Here is a 20,000-nt window from a genome sequence, read left to right as displayed (position 1 = left end):
TAAAACTTTTATGCGGTTTGGCTGTTCATTGACACGACAACAGCGTTTTGGGTGCACGAAAACGCAAAGTTTTGAAAATGGGGTTTAAAGTGCAAGTTTTTGAAAATGGTGTCCGTGTAAACAACAAAAACGTTAATCTCTGAAGACGATGACGCTATGCACATGCGTATTATGTGTTCAGTCTATAGAGTTTCATCGCCATCTACTGGCCTGGCAGCACAATATAGCGTTTTTAGTCGTTTACACGGATCCGTGTGAATGTGGATCATTTCGATCAGAGTGGTGTCGCCTGAACACGGAAAACGTAAAGTTAAAACTTCTCCGTTTTAAGCATTTCGTTGTCGTGTAAACGTACCCTAAATGTCTAATGAGTGACGCTACAAGCTTAATGATCCATTTAAAATAATGTACACCCACACTAAACCCTAAACCTACCCGATAGTGTTAACAAAAGCAAATGTGACATAAAAACGTAATCGTAACCGTGGCATTCGCAAGCCTAATAAGTCAGTAAAACCGAATATATAGAGCTGGTTTAGTGATACAAACTCCAAAATAAATTAGTTTACAAGTCGGAGAGCACGCTGGCACGGTTTGGCTCCCGTTTCTCCCACCGTGGATATCTAAACATTGTTGGATATACTCTTGTTATTTTTCAAATGTTGATACTCATTTGCGCTAGTCAAAAAGTAGTACAAAACAACTACACTTACTGGCATCTGGATAATGACGCTTAAATGTTACTGGCTCCAATTGAAACATCTTCATTCCACGACTTTGGTTTGGGAGAAACTGTCTCTGGTGCCGTTCGTGTCTCCTTGGAGGGCTTGCTTCCTACTGTGTGTCTCCCCAGGTGCGCTGCTATGCTGCCGGCGGTGACGCGCGGATACTCCCCGCCGTCTCAAACCACTGAACCTGTTGGCTCCTATTTGAACATCTTCATTCCACGACCGTAGTTTGTGAAAGCTGTCTCAGGTGCCGTTCGTGTCTGCAGTGGTGTTCTGGCCTGGAGGGCCTGCTTATTACTGGGCCAGATACGAGGCGGATCCCCGTGTGTCTCCCCTGGTACGCACTTACACACACACACACACACACACCGGCGGTGATGCGCGGATACTTCCCGGCATCCCAAAGTACTGAACTTCGGAATTCAACCTACCAAGGGGGTCTCCACAATACTTTTGTTATGAGGATTAACATACATTAACATTTTATGTATTATCTTCGTTATTAGCAACTGCGTTTGAACTCAAACTTCAGGACTCCACTGGCTCTGTTTGCTCACCGTGATGTTCTCTCTCGACCGAGATACATTCACCGCGGATCGGGACGATCTTATACATCTAGTAAGTCATCCTCTGCTATAGAGACCCTAAGTCCCTCCCCTTCCGGTGGACCATGGGACCTTATTTCGGAAAAATATTGTATGGTAGTCAATGGCGAGAGACAACAAATATTTGGATCCCGTTTGCCCTGAATTACACATATGATGTTTGTCAATTTAAAAGATACATTTTAAAGTCAAGAAAGTCGCAGTTTGATGTAAAACTGTTGAGGTATAAGACTGTGAAAATACGTAATTACAAAGACTACAAACCCAAAAGGCGCGCATGTGACGTCATACCTTTTCTCTCAATGAATGAAGCTAACTTTACTGAAGCTAACATCTGTCATTTTTTCTATAGTCAAACGTTATAATCGTAACGTTAAAGAGGTTTGAAAATAAAAATAAAGGTTTGCTGATAAGCAAGTTTATTGGTGATGCTAAACTGGACATAATGTGAAACTTGGCAACAGCCTAATGATTATTTCCATCTTAATCAGAGATAAGCCCCTATTGGTTATTCCTACATCAGCCAACCTGGCTCTAGTGGGCGAGGGGGTGGGGTTGCTGTAGTCTTTCGTGACACTATCAAAGTTAAACCAATCAGTATCCCTCAGTTTTCTTCATTTGAATGCTTGGCTGTTAAACTCTCTGGCTTTCAACCATTGATAATTTTAACACTCTTTAGGCCACCTAAGCCATCTGATCTGTTCTTAAGTGAATTTTCTGCATTAAGGACTTCACTTCTATTGCATTAATGACTTTCACTTTTTTACACTTCTATTCTCCCAATATATTACTTGTTGGTGATTTTAATATTGATGTTGATGCCACTACTACCTGCTCCGCCAGTTAAAAACCTGTGGGAGACGCCTTGAGCACCTGTATAAATGGACAGGCCTAGTATCTCATGCACAGGCCTACAAAGATCACCTGTTGCATTATAATAACACCCTTCCTGCTACCAGAACATCTCACTATTCTAACATTATAAACTCTGGGGAAAAAAATTCTAAGCTCCTGTTTTCCAAAGTAAACCGGCTCCTTAAGCCTCCTGACAACGTCTTATCTGACCCCACAAGTTTCTAAACTTCTTTAATGTAAAAATTCAAGACATTCATCACCATCTACTTAATATTCCTAGCACTCCATAACCTGTCCTACACAACTACCTTACAGGGCTCTGCCTTTACTCCCTCCCTCTCAAATTCACCTTGGCTTCGGAGAACCTGATCACAGAGCTTGTCAGTAAATCAAAAACATCCACTTCACAATTAGACCCCCTGCCTACCAGTCTTCTCAAAGCATGCCTGCCTTCCATCTCTCCCTTACTCACTACATTAGTTAACTCCTCCCTCTCTACTGGCATTGTACCGCCCACTCTTAAAGGGATACTTCACCCAAAAATGAATATTGTGTCAGTTATTACTCTCCCTCATGTTGTTCAATCCCGTAAGACCTTCGTTCATCTTCAGAACACGAATTAAGATATTTTTGATTGTTGTTATTGTTATTTTTGGGGGTTTCGCGCACAAAAAGTATTTGCGTCGCTTGATAAACTTAAGATTGAGCCACTGTAGTCACTTGGACTATTTTAACAATGTCTTTAATAACTTTTTCGGGGCTGGCAAGTTTTAATCCCTGAAGAAGCCTATGGAGGAGTGATCCAGCTCTCAGATTTAATCAAAAATATCTTAATTCGTGTTTCCGAAGATGAACGAAGGTCTTACGGGGTTGAACAACATGAGGGAGAGTAAATACTGACAGAATTTTCAGTTTTGGGTGAACTATCCCTTTAAGACTGCTGCTGTCACCCCCGTCCTCAAAAAGCCCAATGGTGATCCTGATGATTTGAACAACTACTGTCTCATCTCCAACCTTCCATTTGTCTCCAAGATACTGGAGCGGGTTGTGGCAAATCTACTACATCAACATCTCAACTACAATGACCTGTATGAACATTTCCAGTCTGGTTTCCGTGCTAAACACAGCACGGAAACAGCATTGGTGAAAATCACCAATGACCTACTGTCCATCCTCATCTTACTCGATCTGAGTGCTGCCTTTGACACCATCTCACATCCCCCCCTCATTGATCATCTGGGCAAAATTGGGATCATAGGGGGTACACTCTCCTGGTTCTGTTCTTACCTCACGGATCGTCAACAGTTCATACAACTCAGACACTATAACTCAGCCTGTATGACTGTGCCACAGGGTGTCCCCCAGGGGTCAGTGCTGGGTCCTCTCCTCTTCATTATATACCTCCTTCCCCTGGGCAAGATCATGAGACACCACAAAATACACATCCACTGCTATGCTGACGACACATCTCTCACCTAAACCTTCATCTCCTCTTCCCCCCACCTCACTCAGCAACTGTCTTCAAGACATCCAAAACTGGATGAACACAAACTTTTTGAAACTTAATGGCAATAAGTCCTGCTCATCAGCTCCAAATCCTCTCTTTCAAAAAAGCATAACTTCAATATTACCATAGATGAGATCTCGGTCCCTCTGTCAACCCAAGTCAAAAGCCTTGGTGTCATTCTGGACAGTTCCCTTTCATTCGAATCCCAGATTAAAGCAATTACCCGGACTTTGTTCTTTCACCTCCGCAACATCTCCAGTCGTAGACCCTCTGTGTCCCTGTATTCATAATTGTGTGTGACGATTAAAAGTGCTCGTTGTTTTACTGACTCTAGTGTTCATTTCTGTTGGAAACTGCAGTGATATGTACGTATTGCTACACTGTAAAAATAAAATCTGTAATTTTACGGTTTTATTTTACAGATTTTTCCTGTTTTTTTTTTAAATTCCATAAAATTACAGAAATAGAACTGCTGTAAAATAACGTGGAAAACATGTAACTGATAAAAAAATGGAAATGTTATGTTTATTTCAGAGTTCCCGTCACTGCTCCGACTGTTCCGCTTGTAAAAGTAGTTCTGCTGCATTCAATGTTTTGCTTCGTAACGAATTTCCATTACTAGTTTAAAAACATACTTTGTTTAAACTGTTTTTATTAAATAAAAACCAAAAAGAAACATTATTTTGCAATTAAGAGGCTGGTAATTTGTATAACCAGGGATGCAACGATTACAGATTTTGTAAGTACGATTATTGTCTGAGAAATAATCACGATTTAACGATTATCACGATTATTATGCATCAATTAATTTCACAACACTACTAATGTATAACATCACATGAACACTCAACACTAGATTTTAATGTGTTATTTATTGCTGCCACAACACAGTACAAAATTATAAAATGACAAACAATAATCAATCTCTTTCTTTGGAATTAAAGAGAAGCGCTTTGTAAACATCCAGTATTTTCCTTTTAAAAATAAAAAATTAAGTCAAAGGCTGCAGGGCTCTTTGATTGAAATAGATCACAAAATTATTAAGCGTTTAGTTTAATCTAAATTTATTTTCAACCTGAGGTAGAAAACTTGAAAAAATTAAAACAATATCTTGTTGGCATTTGACTTAAAAACATAAATAATACTATAAAGGGATAATAAATCCCAATGAAAGTAAGAATAAACAAAGTCTTTGGATCCATTGAATTAAATGTAAGCTAAATATTAACCATGTATTTCTTTTAAAAGAAAACAAATGTAAAAAATTAAAACCACTTTTCCTAAAGTAAAACACAGTCTTCTTTTCAATGAATGATAAATGCATTCTTTATAACTACTTGCATACATCATTCTTTATTCTTTCAAGCAGACATATTTATTTGTATGAATATAATTAATCCTTATTAAAGATATTAACAAACAGTGAATGCTTTTCTCTTTTTCTTTTGTTGCTTGACACAGACCGCATTAGGTTTATTATCCACTATCACTTTAAGACGTCTGATCATGTCCAAAGACATGGGGATCCAATTGCACTGATGCACATCCGATTCACTCACAACTGTTTAAGACATAACCGACATAGTTTACATGAATACTCTCCAAAACGAACATTTAGACAATGTTGTGTGTTTTTGTCTATTCAGACACGTAAGAGAGCTCAATTCAGTACTCGCGCGCTGTATAGGTGTCTATGTGCATGGCTGCACGCTTCGGGTCGGGTGTGTGCGCACAGAAACCGTACCGAGTAGAGCTCTTTTTTGCATCGTCACTCTTATTCAGATCTACATGTCTGCTCTACTCATTCTCCCAGACATTTACACTTTTTTACCGTTTTATGAGACCGCTGGGTAGATCAGCACGTTACAGTACACATGTGCGCATCTACCACAAACACAGGCCATCAGTTCTGACTGGATCGCTTCCCAAATCGTCACTATCTAACATTTTCGTCTTGTTTTTACTCATTGACGAAAATGTCAATAGGTTTTCTTCATAGTTTTTGTTATTCAAAACTAGTTTTTATTAGTTCTATTATTTATTTTATTTAGTTACAAAATGTCCGTTCCGTGCAGAACACTCGGTGTAGCGTAGTCTTTACGATTAATTAACCTTGACGTTTTAAAGTGCTGTTAATTGTGAAATCCGGTAATCGCAGCATCCCTATTTGTATATAGCAGTGTTTAACCTTATTTAGAGATACATTTATTGTTTTTATTCAAGTAAATATACATTTTAACTAAACATTATATAGCTAAAGAAAAAACACTTTTTATATGTGTAATTGTACAGATTTTATGTTTGAATTACAGTTAAAAACTGTTTTTTTATTACTTTTATTACTCCATTTTATTACTACTTATTTTCCATTCTTTTACGTTTTTTTCTGGCACCCCATCTGCCGAAATATTACCTTTTTTTAAAAGTGTACATTTTGCAAAATTGCTGCCACAAAAACTTGAGTTTAACAGGGAGCATTCATGCAGTTCGGCGCTGCTCTCCTGTGCCAAGACTGAAATCTTTGGATTTGCAGAGTCATGCAAGCTCCATCGAATCAAGTCCAAGGCATCAATTCTTATTTCATATCATTCTCACAAGCTCACAAAAGTCATTTCAGAGGTTTGATAGAAGTTTTGGCACCTTAGAGACTAGCTTCTTTGGACAATCTAACACGTAAATCACACATCCCCTTCCCTTCAATTGTCATAGAGAAAATCATTTCCACACTTTGAAATTAAGATGTTGAATCTTGTCAATGTATACATTAATTCTGAACGATGCTTTTTACAGAATGGACTAGAGATGATTGTGTGGGAAGGGGAAAACACACACACAAAAGGACTAATTATGCAGCTATTTATCAAATAAATACATGTACATGAAACATTGATTTGGTGGGTGGTTCCGCACAGTATAGGGGAAATCAATGAAATGCAAATAATACAATGCAACTAAGCATGTAATTATGTATAGTAAGGTTAACAAAACAGAAAGGAAAAGAAAACCCTTCCCACAACTTTTATTGGCAATGCATCGAATTAAACTGTTTTAATGCAAACTCACCTGCAACTTAGTAGAAGCTAGTCGAATTAAATAAATGTGCAAGGTCAAATAAACCACACTCATAAACATGGTTTGTACTCGATGTGTTTTGCGTCATGAATTATCTGCATAAATAAATAAATAAATTGACAAATAAAATACCCCATTTTATTTATATATTGCATATAGTGTATCAACTCAAACATTAAATAAATAAATTCCCTATTATGATTATATATTGGGTAGATAGGGTATTTATATTTTTATATGAAATAAATAATGAGTACATAAATCAAAAAACTGTATTTATTATACATATATAGTATATTTTATATCAACATATAAAATCAAACGACAATTAAATAAACAACCTATTTTATTTATATATTGGGTATATAGGGTATTTATATTTTAAATAAATAAATAACAAATAGCCTATTTTATTTATATATTGGGTATATAGGGTTTTATATTTTATTTGAAACAAATAATGAATACAGAAATTAAAAAATAATGTATGTTTATATCAACATATAAAATCAAATGATAAATAAACATACTATTTTATTTATATATTGGGTATTTATATTTTAAATAAATAAATTACCCTGTTTTATTTATATATTGGAAATGTAGGGTATTTATATGAAATAAATAACTATCAATATACAGTGTATTTTTTTATATCAACATAAAATAAAAATAAATGGATACCCTAATTTATTTATATACTGGTAGGGTATTTATAATTGAAATAAATAAATACATTAATATATTAATAAAATATTGTATTTATATATAAGTTATATAGTATATTTCTATAGCTGTCATGGTTCTGCTTTTTCTTACTAGTTCTGTGTGGTGACATTTACTGTCTGTCTCGTGTTTATCTTAGTCTAGTTTCATGTGAGCACATGGCTCCTGATTATTCCTGTGCCATGTGCTTTGTCTAATTGTTAGCTCCTCCCTTCTCGTTATCTGTTTAGTAATTAACATTCCTCACCTGTTGTCTCGTTACCCTCCTGTGTGTGTTTCCTTTATAGCCTCCTTTGTGTTTTCAGTCCGGTGCTGGTTCGTTTGTCTAAGTTTCTGTTTCTTGTTCCTAGTGTTTTTGCCTTGTTAGTATTGTTCTGGTTTTTCCCCCCACGTGGGAGTTTTGTTTGTACTTTGTATTTTGTTTAGCTTGTTAATTAAAATCTTACCTTTTGTTTTCCTGCAATTGAGTCCTCGTTTATGTCTCCTGATTATCACGTGACAATAGCAACATATAAAAAACCAAACATTAAATATATAAATACCCTATTTTATTTATACATTGTGTATGGTAATTATGGAAAATGTGAATAAATAAGTGAATAAATACTCATTTTTATTTATATACTGTAGGATATATACTGTATAGGGTATATGGTGTGTTTTTTCTATCAACAAATTAAAATCAAACATTAAATGAATAAATGAATGAATGATTGAATTAATTACTTTTTTTATTTGTGTTAATGTGAGAAGAAAGAGGCTGTGAAGTGACTCAAGAAAGATGAAACTAGCACAGATATGAAGGAAACTCCTGTCCTGCGATGATTATACCGTTTAACACTCATTACAGAAAAACAACGGATCACAGAAAGCAGCAGATCCAGTAATAATCCTCATTCTCACCATATTGTTGGAGGATCGGATCCCTCCACTTCTAAAGAGTCGAGTTTGCTGTCCATCTGGAAGTCAGTGAACACCAGTGAGATTGTGTCTCCCGGATCCGCGAGGATGGTCCACGTACATTCGCCACTGCTCTGATAATCCTTCTGGAAATCCGGACTGGAGATGCTCCCGCTGGAGCCGCGGAAAGTCCCGCCACACGTGTCCTCCGCTGCGGACAAACAAACACACAATCTTAAACGTGACATATTAAGCCCCTTGTCAAATTTGCCATTTTTTGGGTGTGAGCAAAAACACGCCGTTTTTGTGTGTCCCTTTAAATGCAAATGAGCTTTTGCTCCGCCTCTGTTCAGAAGAGGGCGGAGTCTTTACACAAGCTTCAGAAACTCCAGCAATAACAAAACAGGCCAATCTCACTCATCCAGAATCCCAGAATAACCAGTAGCGAGTGCAGCCTTACGGAGAGACTCAGCAAGAGTTTCTGAATGTTAGTGGAGACATTTATGTAGTTGTTGTGGAGTTACATTGATCATCTCATCATCATGTTGAACTTCTACACAAGTGTCCACAGTTCCTGAGGTGTTTATAAGACAGCGGTGACATGTTCTGGTCAATAGTGTTCAGTGCTCGTCTGTGCTCAACGACAGAACAGTTTCAGGCTTTGCTGGATCTTCTGTCGGTGCGTTAGAACTGCTCACTGTTGCCGCTCGAGAAACCGAATGTCGGCTGGTGTGTGTAAACGTGCAGATTAAGGGCCGGTAATATTATAATAAGATCCTCTTCATACGTCAGAAGGAGAGAAATCTGATCGGCTTATTTTATAACATGCTTGCAGAGAAAGTCTCACTAAAACAAAGTTACTGGGTTTCAATTTTCACGTTTTTTTAAAAGGAACCCGATTATAGCACTTAAACATGGAAAATGTCAGATTTTCATGATAAATCCCCTTTAACAAATGTGCAACAGAACATGCTGAAACTGCTCAGAAACAATATTGCATTATGGAAAGAGCTTTGACTGAAGGCATGAAGGGGTCGTCCGTCTGTTCGAGCGAGTCAAAGATCAGTTTTCGAGGCTGAATCATTGACAATATGATTATAGCAGAAGATAAGCATCACACAGCGAGATAAAGCTCCTCCAAAATAAAAGTTAGTGTCTTTTTGAATACTTTGCCAACACTATTATATTGTTGTCTGCCAACAAGCCAATAAACACCGATAAGAGCCATTATTATACACCAGGTTGATCGCACTAATTGCTGGTTATGTTCTGAGGAACAGAATGATTGTTTTAATGAGTGCTATATGGGTTTTGCAAGCATTTATTTTTCAAAAACAAGACTAAAATCAACACTTAATTATGCAGCCCAAGAGTAGCTTGAAAACAGAGACAGTGTCTGATAATTAATCTAATTAGCTTCATGCAGGATGAGAAGAAAGCGTCTTAACAAAACACTTGCACTAAATGAAGGGTTTTTTTATATTTAAAACACATATCAACAGGACATCAGCTAATGCAACATATTGCACACACAAGTGGTATGCAAAAGAAAAGTTGCATTTGATTTTCAGGGTAACTGGATCATTGCATTTAGTCACTCTAATGTCAATCCATCCCCATATTGCTTTGTTTTTCCCATGCAACACAAAAATAGAAACTCTGAAGCTCTTTTACATGAAACAATCAATCATAGTGAGTTGTCAAGCTTCACAAAAGCACAATACTTCAAGCCTTCTGAAGATATAACAGCTTAATGTGAAGAACAGACTTATTCTTTAGTCATTTATTAGTCATTGGTGTTGCTCCAAACTTGTACGACTTACTTTCTTCTGTGGAACACTAACTAAGATGTTTGTTTTTTTTGAAAGTCAATGGGGTCATAATTAATGTTGTTCAGAACATCTTATTTCGTGTTCTGCAGTAGACAGAAAAGTCAAACTGGTTTGGATGCAAATGTTATTCAGTGAAAATCTTCAAAGCTCTCAATCACACTGAAAATTTGTGCACTTCTACAGGTTGAAGAGTCTGAGCATTTAAAGTTCAAGTTATTTCCACAGGTCCATATCCACATCTGACAGCGAGAGATAAGATATGATTCCAGATTTGTAAATGACATGCGTATTTAAACATAATTTCAAATGCACATTATGATTCCAGGCACATTCAGATGCTTCAAAGCAGAGGAACATCCATTACTAATATTTCTAAAAAAGCTTCATACCTATTAATGCATGCTGGCAGTCCATGTTCCCTAAGCTGCAAATTGCCTTACATGTCGGCATTTCTGCCCTAAAAAGCTATTTTAGGCGAACTCATGCTTTATCACAGGACTCTCTCGACAGATCACGCGAGGAGAAAATAAGCCATGAGTTTCCAGCCACACGAGGATCCAGATCTGCTTCAATATGCAGGTAATGACACATATTTGCAATGCAGAGGAGAGTTGCTTGTAAACAATTTTTTTGTCTAAGCAGCAAAAAAGCCCAGTTTACATGACAAGAACTGCCCATTTTGACAGTAGGAAACCGTCTGACCAACATATAAAGTGACTAAACTATTTGTTTTCCACATGCCTTTAGGGATATACAATCTGGAGCAGATTAAACCACAGACCGCAGTGAATAAAACAAGGTCATTTAAAGTGCTTTTTTCGAATTTTGCCTTTCATGCAGTGTGTAATACAGCTGTTTGTGAATGTAAAAGGTCTGCTAAGTTTTAAAGATTAAAGTGTAAACAAATAATGCTATTGTCTCCTAAAAGAAAGAATCGATCTGGGAAAGGAGGAGTTTAGAGAGACTGAATCTTCAAACAAACCGTTTCAGAACCGTGTTTTTTGACTTGGATGCATGTAAACCCGTTGTTAGAGACTCCAAAACCAAATAAGAACCTTTAAATTAGCATAATAGGGGCACTTTGATGATAAATGTTGAAATCTAATATGGTCAATTGATCAATGGAGCCATTCTTTTTCTAATAATTAATTGGCTGGCCGTCAATTATGCCTTAATGATAAATTATGGTACGGTAGTCTCCACAAACCGTTAACACAGAAAATATCGGAATATACAGTATGTATAGATTTATGATCCAAAAGTATTTAAAACTTCAAATCAATACTTTTTATAGACAATGCAGAAAAATATATATTTTTTTATAATAAATGAGTACTTTTCACAGACATAATTAAGAAAACAATGTAATAATTTCAGCCCTGTGCATGGAAAGCTAGTTTATATGCTATTAACTGCCCAAATATACTATCTATTTTGATGCTTCTAACATGAAAAAGTCATTATTTTAGCATCAAATGCATGCTGTGTCAGCACAACTTTACCTATGTTTCCATCCACCTATTTTTATGTGCATTTTGGGATATTGCATAAAAAAACACTGGATGGAAACACCAAGATGCACACAAAAACGTATGCGCTCAATTGAGGAGGATACATTTTTCAACCGATAAACTACGATGGAAACACTTTTACTGAATAAATCACTCAGATCGAACCTCATGTGACTTTGGTTCAGCAGAGGCTGTGATTGGATAACTGGAGTAACCAGTGGACCAATGGCATCGCAGCGTCTCTAATGTTGGTTTGGTGTTTCTGAAACGCCCGAGTCGAAGTGTGTGATCAGAATGATTGTGTTTAATTCCCTCCGGAAGCGTCTCACACACAGGAGTGTGTTCCCGAACACCAGCATCCGAACGCAAGAGAACATGACAGTGTTTATTGTGTTTCATCTGACGCTGTGAGACACACTCGTTTATGACGGAAAAAGAGACAGGTTGCAGAAACCTACATCTTAATTACTGATATTTTGCACCCATCTCCCAGGAAGTGACGGTTTTGACATGGGAAGGAAACGCTGCTTTATTCAATAATGTTTAATGCAATTTTCAGTTTCCATAAGTTTAATCTGCAACGTTGGATGGAAACAGCTTTTATTTGCAGGCGGACTCAACTTTCCACACTCAACCAATCAGATTGGAGCTTGCCAGATCAAGAAAGTCCTTTTTCTTTTCTTTTTTGCACTTAGATCGAGAGCGAGCGGTCAATGGCCAGTCCATAGACTCCGGAGAAGAGCAGAATTCTCAGTGAATTCGAGGCGTTTGCTGAATCTAATGTAGGCTGATGATGGGAACATGAAAGCTACTGGATAATGGATCGGTACATCCCTTATCCTCACTCATTAAAGCAGAGCCCAGAAGAACAAACATCACACTATGAGGGATTAATGTTGCTTATCAAGATTCATTCGGATTCTCATTATCTTTCATTCTGAAGGATGATATGTCGTTTTTCGTTCTTTCATCAGACTCACTCCTCTATGAGTGTTGGAGAACAAACTCAAACCCTGTTGAATATTGTTACATAGCAGTTTGTATTAGCCTTGTCTGACTTTACAGTGCATGCAAAATGTATTTTCGCATTAATCCGAAGTGAATTGCATCATTTTACAACGTTGTGCCTTTATTTTTCATTAAAAGGCACTGTGTAAAAAGAAGAAATCAAGCATAATTTGTTTGCACACAATCACACATTTAAGCATGACATTGTCCAAATATTTTTTGGGGCCACTGTCTGAAAACATCAACTGCCTCAGATTATGAATATGCATTAACAATATGAACAAAACTCAAGTATGCATATTAGCATTTCAAGCCTGTAGCATTTCTAGGCGGAATTAATATTAAACGAGAAACGGCTTCAAATCAACATGCAATCAAAATCAAACCCATTTACTTCCTTAAAATACATCGCTGGTCTTGTGCAAGATGTAATGCTGTACATTACATATGTTGCATTATATGAAAATGTAGGTTGTGAACGCTGCTTAATGTAAACTTTCAACAAAAGCATACCTCTATAGAGGGTTTGCATTAACGTCACACTCCCTCATCCGGACTGAGTGGCAGAAGAGCTGGATTTAATAGTGGACACTGAGAAAACACGGATAAAACCAACAACTATCAGTTTAAACTAAAGCGTGGACTCAATATAGTGTTCCTTACACCTTACCAAAGATCCAGTGATCCGTAGATATTGACATGCAGCAGGAATCATGTTTCCTGACATTTATATGAGCCTGATTTCGACCCGGGGGAAATAAATAAAGCAAATTTGCCTGTGAATGCTTTATATAAAAACAATATTGGTCTAAATCTGGGTGATCACTTATATCAATGTTATATACAGGTGTTGGTCATATAATTAGAATATCATCAAAAAGTTGATTTATTTCAGTAATTCCATTCAAAAAGTGAAACTTGGAAATTATATTCATTCATTACACACAGACTGATATGTTTCAAATGTTTATTTCATTTAATTGTGATGATTAAAACTGACAACTAATGAAAATCCCAAATTCAGTATCTTTTTCAGTAATTAGTTAAATTCAGTAATTAGAATATTACTTATGACCAATACAAAAAAAGGATTTTTAGAAATGTTGGCCAACTGAAAAGTATGAACAGGAAAACTATGGGCATGTACCGCACTCAATACTTAGTTGGGGCTCCTTTTGCCTGAATTACTGCAGCAATGCGGCGTGGCATGGAGTCGATCAGTCTGTGGCACTGCTCAGGTGTTATGAGAGCCCAGGTTGCTCTGATAGTGGCCTTCAGCTCTTCTGCATTGTTGGGTCTGGCGTATCGCATCTTCCTCTTCACAATACCCCATAGATGTCCTATAGGGTTAAGATCAGGCGAGTTTGCTGGCCAATTAAGAACAGGGATACCATGGTCCTTAAACCAGGTACTGGTAGCTTTGGCACTGTGTGCAGGTGCCAAGTCCTGTTGGAAAATGAAATCTGCATCTCCATAAAGTTGGTCAGCAGCAGGAAGCATGAAGTGCTCTAAAACTTCCTGGTAGATGACTGCGTTGACCTTGGACCTCAGAAAACACAGTGGACCAACACCAGCAGATGACATGGCACCCCAAACCATCACTGACTGTGGAAACTTTACACTGGACTTCAAGCAACGTGGATTCTGTGCCTCTCCTCTCTTCCTCCAGACTCTGGGACCTTGATTTCCAAAGGAAATGCTTAATTTACTTTCATCAGAGAACATAACTTTGGACCACTCGGCAACAGTCCAGTCCTTTTTGTCTTTAGCCCAGACGAGACACTTCTGACGCTGTGTCTTGTTCAAGAGTGGCTTGACACAAGGAATGCGACAGCTGAAACCCATGTCTTGCATACGTCTGTGCGTATGTGGTTCTTGAAGCACTGACTCCAGTTGCAGTCCACTCTTTGTGAATCTCCCCCACATTTTTGAATGGGTTTTGTTTCACAATCCTCTCCAGGGTGCGGCTATCCCTATTGCTTGGACACGTTTTTCTACCACATCTTTTCCTTCCCTTCGCCTCTCTATTAATGTGCTTGGACACAGAGCTCTGTGAACAGCCAGCCTCTTTAGCAATGACCTTTTGTGTCTTGCCCTCCTTGTGCAAGATGTCAATGGTCATCTTTTGGACAGCTGTCAGTCAGCAGTCTTCCCCATGATTGTGTAGCCTACAGAACTAGACTGAGAGACCATTTAAAGGCCTTTGCAGGTGTTTTGAGTTAATTAGCTGATTAGAGTGTGTCACCAGGTGTCTTCAATATTGAACCTTTTCACAATATTCTAATTTTCTGAGATACTGATTTTGGGTTTTTCATTAGTTGTCAGTTATAACCATCAAAATTAAAAGGAATGAACAGTTGAAATATATCAGTCTGTGTGTAATGAATGAATATAATATCCAAATTTCACTTTTTTGAATGGAATTACTGAAATAAATCAAATTTTTGATGATATTCTAATTATATAACCAGCACCTGTATATCATCATATTATCCAGCGCTAAAACTTGTGTAGTTTTTTGTCAGTGTTTATTTAACATCCAATCAATCAGAATATACGACGGTAAATATTTAATTGATGAGTTGTCAATACAATATATAACAATACAATATATAGGGTATGATTTTACCACTAAATTCAGCATATTGACACAAAATAAAAACTGCAAATCCAGCTTTCTCTGCCTGGATCCAGTTGTTTCTGTGAATTACAGCGATTCATTCACTTCTCTGTTCTGTAGCTTTCAGCAGTGTGTAAAAATATACCTCAGATTTCCTGTCAAATCTAGTTTTTCAGTCAATCTCAAAGCTCTTTCCCATTTTAGACGCGTTTTGTGTGTTTTTCGTGCTGAAAACCAATCCTGCCACACAGTGTTTCTGCCACTCGCACGCAATTGACAGACAGATAGTTGGTGTTTAAATTCCTGTTGGATGAATTTAAATAAAGCGTGTCATTTTCTTCCCAACTCCCATTTACACACATCTCCTCCTCCATCCTGCCTCCAGTGCCAGGTAATCATTATTATTATTAGTAGATGCAGAGTTCAGCACACACGTTTACATGCGATAACAATGTGTTACGATGCATGACAGGTGTTCATTCGACAGCTGAATCACACACACCTGTGACACACTTATACAGCACATAAAGAAATCAATAATCACAGTATATGAGATTTTGCCACAGGGTACTTTATCTTCTCCAAGACAGAAACATTGTAACTGGAGGAACCAAAATAACTTGGTGGAAATAGAGCATGGAAAAAAAATAGAGCTTGAGAAAGAAAGAAAAAAACTGGTGTTGCTCAATTAAGTTTTAATTGTGAATGTAGACTATACAATTTATTTTGCTCACATAGTGTCTACTGTTCAAAACATGCCAGAAAATACTGTTCATTTAGTCAGTTAATGAAGCGACAGGCTTGTGTTTCCCATCATTCTCTGTGGCTTCACCGATATATCTAATGATCTCGATTTTCTTGCATTAGCAAGTTTTGTTAAAGTACAAAATAGAGAAACAACAGTGAAATTGTACAATAGATCCAAATTACGGCTTTCAGCAATGTCTGTATTAATGATACTTATTTTACATTTCCATTCCTCAATTTTTTCCAAACTAAGAAAGGGAACAGAAGAGAAAGCATTGCGTCACTTATCAATGGCAAACAATGAGGAAAAGCTCCTCAAGCTAAACAGTGAAACTACTTACTGAAAATAATGACAAAGCTAAAAATGTTTCTAAATTAAACACTATTTATAAATGGCAATATTCAAGAGATAGGATTACGAATGTGTTGTGGCATATACTTAGACTCAATGTGTCTCTCCCAGTACAGTGATATTTTTACTGTAAGTGTCAATCATTGGCTATTTGTGATCTCGCCCGTATAATAAACTAAAGCACTTTGATTGAAACCCTATAATGTCTAAAAAACAGTCAATGATTTTTCCAGTGCAAACAGCGCTTATGCTGCGCTCATCATCTCACTCGGACAGGATCCAGAGCATTCGGGCAGATTTTGCTCCGATATTTTACACCATGATTGAGCAATAGAATTATATATATATATGTACATATATATGTGTGTGTGTGTTATATTATATATATATAAATTACAATTTAAAAATCTTAAAATAGAAAATAGTTATTTTAAATTGTAATATTTCACAATATTACTGTTATTGGGGGGATTTTTAATCAAATAAATGCAGTCTTGGTGAGCATAAGAGTCTTTTATTATTATTATTATTGTTAAAAATCTTACCGATCCCAAACTTTTGAATGGCAGTATTTACATGCACACACACACACACACACACACACACACAAACGTTTATGTTAGATGCAATTAATCTATTTGATAGCACTAATAAAAATATATGTGTGTGCACATATTACACACATAGACACAGACACACACATGTATATATGCAATAATAATAAATATAATAATAGTATATTATATATAAATTACAATTTAAAATAGATTAAAATAGAAAAGAGTTCTTTTAAATTGTAATAAATTGTAATTTCGGCAGTACACACAAACACACACACACACTTACTTTTATGCTAGATGCGATTAATCGTGATTATTCTATTTGACAGCACTAATATAAATATATGTGTGTGTGCATATTACTCACACATATTACTCTCTCTCACACACACACACACACACACACACACACACACACACACACACACACACACACACACACACACACACACACACACACACACACACACACACACACTTGACATGAGTATTGCTTTTGAGCTCCTTTTGCATGAACTTTGCTACTACTGGCAGACATGGGTCCTGAATTCAGAAGCCTTTGAAATGATAATGTGTTTTACACTATACATTACATTTTTATGCTGAATTTTAGCATTCATGGTTGGGATATTGCTCTGAGACAAACAGCTACTCTGTGAAAATGGGTTTGATGTACTCCGTTTTGGAACTGGCTGCAAAACGAGCAAGGAGGCAGGCAGAGATAAGATAAGCTCGCTTTTCCATGCACTAAACTGTCACAGCGAGGAAAACATCTCCACATGTTCGCAGGGTTTTCAGCTGTCAGAAAGACCAAGCCATTCAGAGATTCCCCTCAGAGCATTGATATGGGCAGAGTTACCGGAAACATGTGTCCAACAACCAATCAAACCACTGAAACTGCTCACACAGCAAGAACTTGAACGCTTTTGAGAGTGTGTGTCCTCAATCTGGCTTGTTCCATCTGGATTGGGAGATTTCTGCCACTCAAGTGTTTCTGGAGACTCTTGGATGAGCTCCGACATCAAGAGAATGGGCAGTTTCTCTGAGGAAAAGGGATCAAAAGACCATCTGCCCGTTCTGAGGGTCCCGGAGAACTGAGAGGAAGATGGAGAAGCGTTTTCCCATGGCTATTCTACTACAGAATTGGTTTTTTAAATACATTTCTATTGAATTTCTCTCGTGAAGTTCTCTGCATATTTTTATAAGGTCTCTAAAAGTTATTCCAGTAACAAGAACATTGGTTTAAAGTTATCTGGTCTTCAACGACGTTCATCCCCATGCCTATTCTACAACAGAATTGGTTTTATATACGGTCAAACCAAAATTTATTTAACATTTCTCACATTATCACAGTTTATAAAATGGTAATACAATATGACCAGAACTCAGAGTTATTAAATCAGTTGATATTTCACTGGTTTTGTCCGTCCTTCTGTTAGACTCTCACACATGAATTATGTTGAATATGTGTCAGCTGTTAAATTTAACTACACAATTAGATAATACCAGTTTAGCTCAACCAGTTACCAAGCAATGCTTCATGTTGTTCAGTCTGTGGTGTAAAAAGCTGCATTAGTTATTAAAGAAAAAACACTTCAGCAAAACATGATCAGCTCAAAGTGTCTGAATCATTTTTGGTCCCAAATTTGTATAAATGTTACTGGTAGTCGCTGTATGAAGAATTGTTGGGTATAATATGTAACAGTTTACTTTATTTTGCTCTTCTCACTTACATAAATGAACTATAGTGTCCTGCACACACTAGTAAAAAAATATATATAAAATTATACCTGGTGTCTGAATAATTTTCGGTTTGACTGTATATATTTCTATTGAAATTCTCTCATGAAGTTCTCTGAACATTCTTACAAGGTCTCTAAAAGTTATTCATAACAAGAACATTGGTTTAAAGTTATCTGGTCTTCAAAAACGTTCATTAAACATTAGCACAGCACCGTTATTTATACGTAATTCAGAAAACATTCCAATGCAAGATAATAAAATGGAACATGGACATAAATTTTTCCATGTTTATCTTTCTTTAGAGTGTAATGTTGATATTTGAACATGAAAAAGCTCTGCAAAGTCTCTCTATATCAGCGTTCAAATGTTTCTGAACTCCTGAAACGCCTCCAACCTACACAATATTGTTCAATATAAGAATTCATACACAGAATAAAGGGGCGGGGCCTGGTTGAGTTAGTTAGTAGTGTGTTAAACTGGCGGTTATGGTAAGGGACGGGACATTTCCCAAACACACTCGAAGCGCTCGACCAATCACAACACACTGATCCAGCCGACCAATCAGAGCACAATGTGCTTTTCAGAAGTAAACGCTGTAACTCGTGCTTCACTATCATAGTACGATGCATCGCTGAAGAAATCAACTATAGTCACGACTGTTTCCTGAAACTGTTCTGTCGCAAACTGGTCGTTCAACCACGTTGGTTAATGATGTCACGCAGGTTATGGAGTAATAACTACTGTTAATGAATCTGTTTGAGATTGAAATTAACGCTAGATGTTTTGCTATATATTACAGACATCTGAGGACTATTTCTCATTTTTCTCAGATATTTTGCTTTATTACAAGGTTCAATCATAGTCTCGTTCTCACACACTAGAGCTCGTTCACACATGCGCACTCTTCAGAAACTACGCTTTAAATCTCATGACAAACTCAAAGACGTAAACGACATTTGTATGTATTTTAAATAAAATATATAGACAGTTCTTTTTGTCTCAAGATCATGATTTATTGAGTCACATGTGATGAAAACTAGAAACTCTGCTTCTAACCGCAGGTCGAGATCTGCCGTCACACACACACAACTCTGCGATGCTGTTTGCGAATGTTCATGGAACGATGGTTTCGGGAAACACCGGCTCGACTCGTTGAACTGCAGATAACGACTGAAACTTGCGACCATAGTTGGCTAACGATGCTTTTTGGGAAACAAACAGCGTTACTGACAGA

General features: G+C 37.0%; 1 protein-coding gene across 1 annotated transcript in view; it reads right to left on the bottom strand.

Moving 5' to 3' along the window:
* Positions 1–20,000, bottom strand: part of LOC143741306 (CUB and sushi domain-containing protein 3-like) — a 323,702-nt gene that overhangs the window by 234,221 nt on the left and 69,481 nt on the right. Inside the window, exon 5 of the mRNA XM_077233739.1 lies at positions 8,397–8,604. Coding sequence (XP_077089854.1) covers positions 8,397–8,604 — 208 coding nt within the window. The remainder of the gene's footprint in view (positions 1–8,396; positions 8,605–20,000) is intronic.

The sequence above is a fragment of the Siphateles boraxobius genome, unplaced genomic scaffold (assembly GCF_051911475.1).
Source record: "Siphateles boraxobius isolate OS27281-9 unplaced genomic scaffold, OSU_SipBor_1 186, whole genome shotgun sequence".
Classification (NCBI taxonomy): domain Eukaryota; kingdom Metazoa; phylum Chordata; class Actinopteri; order Cypriniformes; family Leuciscidae; genus Siphateles; species Siphateles boraxobius.
The sequence above is the reverse complement of the archived record's forward strand: the minus strand, read 5'-3'. Positions and strand labels throughout refer to the sequence as shown.